General features: G+C 32.5%; 1 protein-coding gene across 1 annotated transcript in view; it reads right to left on the bottom strand.

The window, feature by feature from the left end:
• The window catches only part of LOC111700110 (furin-like protease kpc-1), a gene marked incomplete in the record, with an annotated part of 30268 nt that extends 23272 nt beyond the window's left edge, over positions 1-6996 (bottom strand). The window contains 2 exon segments of the mRNA XM_023470930.1: positions 669-728; positions 6871-6996. Of these exon segments, the coding sequence (XP_023326698.1) occupies positions 669-728; positions 6871-6955 (145 nt within the window).
• Positions 6997-9199: the final 2203 nt, after the last annotated feature.

Below are 9199 nucleotides of genomic sequence, written 5' to 3'. Positions count from 1 at the left end.
GTAAACTTTAGTAAACATGAAGTTTAAGCTATCCACAAATGTTATCAATTGATCATGTAAACTTTAGTAAACATGAAGTTTAAGCTATCCACAAATGTTATCAATTGATCACGTAAACTTTAGTAAACATGAAGTTTAAGCTATCCACAAATGCTATTAATTGATCATGTAAACTTTAGTAAACATGAATTAGTTGAAATATCAAAATACCTATCTAATTTGTAGAGTTTAAAATATTTCTAAAAGAAAAAAAAAAGTTTTATTAACAAAAATGCTAAAATCAACAAAAGTGTAAGTTCGAATTTCCATACTCATTAAAAATTAAAGTATTTTTTTTAAGCATTTCTGAAAAATACTTAAAAATGTTGGTTTCATAAATAATTTCTCTGATTTTAGATATCAATAACATTCGATTATATAGTTTATATTTCTATAGCACCTATTTTACTATCAGATATCTGGTATTTTAAAAACATTTAAATTCCAATCTGCCAGATAAGGAGTATATTATTAAACCTTAATTCTTAAATGAATCAAAAACAAACATCAAATACAATGATGTGGCAAACAAATAGTTAAATTTTAAGACATTTATATTTTAGGTAAAAAATTTAACGGTTTAACAAATAATTTATATATAAATTTTCTATTTTTTAAAAATATCATACCTAGTTCTGCAGTAGTGAGATGAAGCATAGAGACGAGGTAGATGAGTAGCACCATAGCATCTTAAAATTTCAGAGTTATATATTTTTTTATAAATAAAATAAATAGCCCCCCCTCCCCCGAATTATAAAACTATTTTTCCCAATATCAATAAACTATTTATCGTTTCACTTAGGTGATTTTGACATTTTTATATCGTTAAAACTTTGTATGTCCCTGCCTTCTCTTTCTTAGGTAAGAAAAATTAAGTTTCAGATCTAGATCAATATTTAAGTTAACTAGTTTAAATGGTCCGCCCCTGTAAACCTACTATGTGTCCTACTAAGGATAAGAATTTATTGATAACCTAAACCTATAAAAATATTTAAAAATGTGACTCACAATTGAAAAATTATTTTTCTCAAACAAAAATAAAAGTTCCCTAAGCCGTAAGACCCATTAAAAAAGTATTTTCTGCCTTTTAACAATTTGGGCGAATAAGATTTACTTTTATATTATTTCTTTTGAGTCTAATATTTTGAGTATTACCTGCGCTAATTTGTCAGCAGCTTCCCGCCCACCTTTCACATGAACAGCCCACTCTAAAATATTCTTTTATTATTATTATACTCATTCTTCTAATCTATCTTATTGACAAATAATTTTTCTCATGAATTACGAATCATGTATTTGGATATTTATAATAAGAGTTGTCTTTGACTGCCGTTTAAGCTATCCACAAATGCTATTAATTGATCACGTAAACTTCAGTAAACATGAAGTTTAAGCTATCCACAAATGTTATCAATTGATCAATCTGCCTTGCCTGTCCAAGCCACAGCGCTCGGTCCAGAAATTTTCTTAACCTAACACCCAACCCTAAAATAATGCTATATCTTAATTTTGTGGAAAAAAAATGAAATCGAAGTCGTGTACACAATGAATGGGAGGTTAGGGGCCGAGGGAGGGGGGGGGTGGTCCAAAAAGCGTTCTCTAGGAAAGGCCCAATTCCAGTTTAGGCCCCTAGTTAAGTACAAAGTAGTTAGGTAAGATTTCCCACCATCCCTTTTCTGAATTCAAACATAGGTAATTTCCTAGTATACGATTTCTGGACCCCCGGTCCCCCCTCCAATAATTTTAGTACATGGATCGTATATGTAAGACATGGATGTAATTGACCATATGGCCGCTGCGCCCGACCCCCTATCGTGTCTTAGCCGCAGCTCTCGGCACCCTAGTCAGTCCTAGCCGCAGCTATCGGCCCCCTAGCCTGTCCTAGCCGCAGCGTTTGGTCCAGAAAATATCTATACCTTACCAAACCCTGATAATATACTAATTTTGTTGAAAATTGTTGAAAATGAAGGCCCGTCCTGGCCGCGCCGCCGCAGCGCTCGGCCCCCTAGCCTGTACTAGCCTAAGCGCTCGGCCAAGAAATTGTCTAAACCTAACCTAACCCTAAAATTCAAACAAGAATTTGCTGAAAATAAGTGGTCATGTACAAAATTGATAGGAGGGGGAGGGGGGGACCAAAAATTGTTAACTCGAACGGACCCCAAACGCATTTTGTTCAAAAATTAATATTTAAAATTTCAACACTTTTATTTTTAAACCCATAACGAAGTTTACAACTGACAAGCTAAACAAATTAAGTTTACACATGTTGGGGACATGAAATTCCTAAATAAATCCCTTGGATAAAATACAGAAAATGAACTGAACTATATTACCTAACCTGTTATAAAAGACAATGTTCTAATCTATGAATCATTAGCCGGGATTATCCATGTTTCAGTAGTTTCACTTTTGACTCATTAACTACTGCGAATTGTTGACACCAACGCAATGTTTTGACTAGAACATTTGTGTGTGAGCTTTCTGTTGCAGATGGAAACGTACTGAGTGAGCGAGCGAGATGAGTTGGTTTATCAGCTGACGCCAGGGATAGATATGGTTTCCCGCATTTTCCTTCAATTTGATACGGTGCATTTTTCGCCTCATATTTTCCAATCTTTAAGTTCTTAAAACATTTGTCAAATATTACCCCTCTGCTCAAACTATCGAACGCTCAATCTAGGGCCCTACAGATCAAAATTTCATACAAAATTAATTTTTCGTCTATGCAACTGAAAATGAAAATATATTTTTTTTTTATATTGAAAATAGGTTTTATAAAAATTATCTTTTACTGTATGGACCTAACTGACCAATAAATGGTTTTCCAACGAGTAACAAGACACTTGAATCCTATTGCTAGACAAACTAAACAGTAACAAGACAGTTTAAAGGATCAAATGACTTAAGAAACAGGGGCAAGGGGTTAACCCCCCGCCCTCCCACGTATCTGTCTGGAGTACGGTGTCCTGTCCAGCAATTTGTCCGGTTCCAATCCCCAGCGATATTTCTTCCGTATATTAATTTAACATTAATATATACTCGTACTCGATAAACCATGATGCGTAACTTGGACGGTTCCTAAATTTAACGTTTATCTAACATTTCGGGTCTGTCCAGTGGCGTACATAGGGGGGGGGGCAGTAGTCCTCTTGCCCCCCCTGGGAGTTCCAGGGGGGCCCTGCCCCCCCCCCCCCCTTGGAAAATACAAAATTAAAAGGAAACAAATTTAAAAAGTAACAGCTGACAATGACAAAGACTAAGGATTTGTCTAAATTCACTGTTGTTAACACAAAATTTTAAAATACTTTAGACTAAAACTTTTGCAAAAACTGCAAGACCTCGACATATTAGATACTTACATGATGGAAGATGTAATAAAGGTATTCAATTTTCTGTTTTCTATTTTTTCTTACAGTCAATTAATAAAGGAATTGAGTCTTTGGCACAAACTCAAATATGTAAACCTTTGGAATCTGATTGCTCATAAGACAACATTTTTCATCTTGAAAGATATAAATGAGATGTTTTAAAGATATTCCTATTATATAGATTAACTACATAGGTCGGTTGTGAACATTGGCTGTTCTTATGTCATTGAGTACTTTGGTGTACATGCGTTATGTAGAGAGAAATTTAAGTTAGTTTAGTCCTTCTCATGTCCTTCTTCAGTTCTCGTCAATATGATATATTGCTCAGTGAAATATTGTTGTTCAAAAAGTTCGATTCCCGGAGTTATTTTACACTCTATTCGGGAAGAATGGTTAAACCTAGTAGATTGGAAAAGACCCAATCCGACTGTTATCTGCAATGTTTCCTAGTTATATAAAAGTAAATGGGAAAAAATTGTCAACGTCTGCTGTTCCCTCAATTTTTAACATTATCGGAATCGGAGCTGTTCAATACTGCTCCCTGGAAACTGTTCTGAACGAATATAATTATGCCGTCGCAGCTTGGCCTGGGGGGGTCCAAAAATCGTTCTCTAGGAATATACCAACATTTCCAGAAAGCCTTATGTTACGTAACGTTTTATCCAAATTGCGTAAGCAGCGCCAACAAATATTAAATTTGGCTCCAATGACACAATTACAGCGTAAATTTGCGTAGACCTAATTATGATTTCAAATTAGTGTAAATATTAAATTTTTCTAAAGAAAATATTTTATAACCCATGTCTCTAAGTAAAAATAACAAGAATTTGTGGAGATTATTTTTTTTTTCAGGCATGCAAATTGCGTAAAAATGCGCTCTAACTCTGAATCTAAATTATTTGTGAAACATCTAAAATGTCAGAAAAGACATTATTGCATTTTCCAACAAAATTTTTAAAACATTATAGTTGTTTAATAGAATTTAAGTTTTCTTTATTAGCATTATAAATTCCGAAAAATTGGGCTCTTTTTACGTATGTTTTGAGTGTTTTAAAACTTTAAGAATTGAGTGTCTGAGGATTTAAAAAATGTATATTAAGTAGATGAGAGGAAATTCGTTTTCTCGTGTAAAAATTTCTATTTATTTATCCTTCTATCTATCTATCTATCTATCTATCTATCCAGCTACAGGGTGTCCCACGAAACATGACAGTATGCAGGACGACTTGAATGTCGTCTTGATTTTTGATATAATTTGCTGCGTTCATTTGTCAACCTGATTTTAGAAGTAAATTTCTAGAGATAATAATCACAAAATTTCCCTTGTCCTGCCATTTCCAAAATGTGGTCTGCCTTTTCAGATTTCGACAATTTTGCTTTTATTTAACAAAATTGAAATCTGAACCAAACTCTTTATATCTCCAGTAATATTGAAAGCACAAAAAACGCAGACCACTTTTTGGAAATGCCAGGGCTAGGAGAATGATGTGATAATTGTTTCAAGAATCATACATGTTAAAGTAGATAGAAGACTAAATGTCGCAAATAAATTCAAATACCAAAGACGACTTTCAAGTCGTCTTGCTATTGTCATGTTTCGTGGGACACCCTGTATCTATCTATCTATCTATCTATCTATCTATCTATCTATCTATCTATCTATCTATCTACCTCTGGAGGTTAAAATTTATTATCTCTGAAAATGGGTCATGTTAGGTATCAAATCATTGATTATTTACTGATTCTTAACAGTTGGTTTTGGAGGTCAAAATGAAGGTCAATGACCTCTAATATCAAATTTTCTTCACAACCTTTGAAGATGACCAAAGTTTGAGGCTGCATACAAATTTCAGCCTTCTATCTCAATTTTTAAGACAGCACTACAGTAGTTTCCAAAAATATTTAATGACAATTGTCAGGTTTCTAAATTGATATCAAGAATTGTTATAGCTTGAAAACTTACTATAACTGTCTCTTTATAACCGTTAAAATTCATGAAATTCACAAATTTCAAACCTTGTAAAAAAAAGATTTTTTAAATGGAAAAAAGACCTTAAAAGTGGTCAACGAAAAAATTGCATTTCCTTCTTTAATATATTCTTTAAAAAACGTATCTTTAAATTTTGTGCAAAATCGGAGACATTGACCACAAAGTGTGGTAAATAGGCATGGAATGACCCATTTCCCTTTTCCAGATTTACCGACATTGGGTCAAACGACCTAGGGTCAAACGACATATGGTCAAACGACAAACGGTCAAAAACGCGACAAAGGTTCAAACAACATAGGGTCAAAATGGAAAAAAATATTTTATGAATTATTTCAGGATTAGGTTAGGTTAAGATAATTTCTGAGCCGAGCGCTGCGGCTAGGACAAGCTAAGGGGCTGAGCGCTGCAGGTAGCAGTTTAAATGTACATAAAACATAACATAAAAATATGTATTATTTCAGGGTTAGGTTAGGTTGAGCGCTGCGACTACTAGTTCTAATGAACATAAAAAAGTTCAAATTAACTAAAAATTGTCTAAATTACATTTAGTCCGTTTGTCGCACTTTTTGACCCTATGTCGTTTTACCCTTTGTCGTGTTTTTGACCGTTTGTCATTTGACCCTATGTCGGTGAATCCTTTTCCACGTACTGCACCTACAGAGCGTCCCATATCATATTAGATTATCAACAATCTTTACCTCAAAATACGCACATAATACTTGAAAAATCTAGCCTTTTCTGCCAAAAAAATGTTCCTTTAGCTTTAATAAATTTTTCTAAATGATTCATTCGTCTTAAATTTTTTGATTTTCACCCCCATCGTAATTTAGACCCATTTACGCGGTCTAATTTGATGTGGGACACCCTGTAGTAACAACAATGATCAGTGTAGTTGATTTAAGCAAAATACATACGTCACAATCTAGCGTACATTTTCCTCCACTTGTCCTGATTTTTTTTATTTGTGGAAATACAGTGGTCCACACAAATATTTTATCTAGAGCTCACCCCAATTAGCATTAATAATTTATCTATAATTCAGTTCGGAACCAGCCTTATTAGCGTTGCGGATTCTGCAGTAAATCACAAATTATTGTTCGTTTATTTGTCTTTAAATACAGGGTGTCCCACGAAACATGACAGTTGGTGAATAGTTTTGAATGTCTTCCTTCTTCCACATACTGTATTAGATTAAAGACTTTTTCCAGTTTATTTCTTTTAAAAAAAGTTTAACTTATATATATTTTACTATAATATAAAAATTTCATACGTCTCTTTAGTATCAAACAACTTATCAAATTATTGAAGATGAAGACATTTTAAACTATAGTTTGGTGAATATGTCATGTTTCGTGGGACACCCTGTAGTCTTCATAGACAACCTTCAACCTTCAAGTCGATCTTGTTTATGTATAGTGTCAGTCTGTCGCATAAACCATGGTTATATTTATAGGACTTTTTTGCCCAGTTTACCTTGGTTCGAATCCATTTTAACTATGGGTAAAATTTTCTTGAAGTTTATGAATTCTGAAGACGACATGCAATCCGAAGACGACATGCATTCAGCGCGTCTAAACTAAGAACCTGAAAAATTAGATATGTTGTGTCTATCTTTATTTATCTAAAAAAAAATTTTAGGGATAATTATAAATTAGAAATTTTTAGATAAATTGAAATCTGAAGATTATAAAATTCCACATTATAGTTTGATACAGGGTGTCCCAATAAACATGGGAATTCAGTGACGAATTAGATATCGTCTTTGTTATGAATTGGCATTGTAATACTTTATTTCAAAAGCCATAATATTATAATGTCTGCTAGAGTTCATTTTATGAAAACAGTAAATGGCTGTAAAGATGTGTCTATAATGTCTCCGCAAGATGAACGTGCAGACGGACAAGATTTACTCTGTTTGTATACTGTAATTTTTTTGCTTTACTAAGTACAACCTTATGCAGTGAAGACATAAGCAAACAAATTGTAAACATAGCAGACGAAACTGTTACAGATTACAGCTTCCTCAGTAGGCATCACTATATACTAAATCAAAGAATTATTTTAAAAGACGATATCGAATTCGTCACTGAATTCCCATGTTTATTGGGACACCCTTAGGACTAAAAGTGATGTAATTTACAGTCGTCGTCGTATATATCAACGCAGTGAAGTAAGAAAGTAGAACAATTTTTACTTCTACTAAGCTTTGAAACAGTTTAACATACATCAAATGGAAACAAAGAGAGTTGCTGTCAATTTACAAATTTTCTTTGATTGCTTGTATACACCTTTAGTTTAATTTGCATGTTAAAAAAATAGAATGTAGAATCTTTATCATCAGTATATTGAATTTCTTCTCCTTTGAAAATTTGTTCGTAGATTTCTTTAAATTCTTGAAATGTCGTCTTTTGAGTAAAAATTACAAGAAATCTACGCAAAACGTTTGTAAAACATTAAAACTAAAAGAAACCGCGCGAATAAGATTATAAGATTACTTATTTTAGAGAATAAGAGCTAATTTTTGTTTTCTCAACCTCTTCCTAAACAACTAATTAGTTTTTTGTAGAATTTTTTGAACATTTTTCATTAAAAAATTATTAAAAATTATTCTCAAAAGAATCCCTTCCGAACGAACAATCCAGGAGGATTTCAAAGATTATTTGCGCTCTTGTTGAACAAATTACACCGTAAAAATGTCTCAGTAATTAATCTTGCATTTTCTCAAATGAATCCTGAAAAATCTTTTTTTTTCGTTCAAAATTGTATCCTCGTTTCTCTTCATGTAAGCACTAATTGTTAAAACATGAATAGTTTTCTCTAAGAGCTGTAAAATTATCATAATTGCTTTATAATTACCGAAACTATGAAGGAAAGTCACTCATGCAAACCTTAAACTATAATTAAAATAAGCTGAACAATCTTAATCCTATAATCATGAAGATTTTATTGAACATGTTCGACTTCCTAATTACTATCTATCTATCTTTAAATCCAATGCAGCAATGCACAGGGTGTCCCACGAAAGTAGCAAGACGACTAAGACGACTTGAAAGTCGGCTTAGATCTTTGAATTTATTTGTGCCATTCAGAGACGTCAACCTACTTGAAAAATGACCGCAAAATATTCGTCTAGTCCTGGCATTTCCAAAATGTGGTCTGACTTTCTTATGCTTTTAGTATGAAGAATTTTGTTCAGATTTAAACTTTGCCAAACAAAGCCAAAATTGTCGAAATCTTAATATCAAAATACCAAAGGTTCAACGCACAATGTTACAAAGATATAGGGATCAATGTTTAAAAAAAAAATTTGTGATTCAGTTCTAGACTTTTTATTTTTTATTTTTTTTTCTCTCTTTTCTTTTCTCACTTATACCTTATTTACATTTTTTACTTTTCATACTGATTTATATACAAGACTAAAACAAAAAGAGCAAATGTTTTTCAATTCTTTGGACAAACGCGCATTTAAGCGGAAATTGAACATATTTAATTTTATCTTAGATACAACACAGCTTAAAAATTTTGCATTTTAAAACTATCCACAATTTTCAAGTTTACTGTGACGAATTCTCTATCTATATATAAAAAAAAACTACCTTGTAATAAAACAATACAACAATACCCTGGGGGTGTCATAGGCTAAAAAGAAAAATTTCTTCAAATAACTTTTCTTCCTCGGGAAACACCGGACCCTTCATTTAGTTTTTAATATGTCTTCAACATCACATTTTTATGTTTTAATTAACTTTTTAAACATTAAGGATTAAACAAATCTAAATGAACTACCAGTGTATAGTGATGA

The sequence above is a fragment of the Eurytemora carolleeae genome, unplaced genomic scaffold (assembly GCF_000591075.1).
Source record: "Eurytemora carolleeae unplaced genomic scaffold, Eaff_2.0 scaffold282, whole genome shotgun sequence".
In the NCBI taxonomy this organism is placed as follows: domain Eukaryota; kingdom Metazoa; phylum Arthropoda; class Copepoda; order Calanoida; family Temoridae; genus Eurytemora; species Eurytemora carolleeae.
This window is presented reverse-complemented; position numbering and strand designations above follow the sequence as displayed.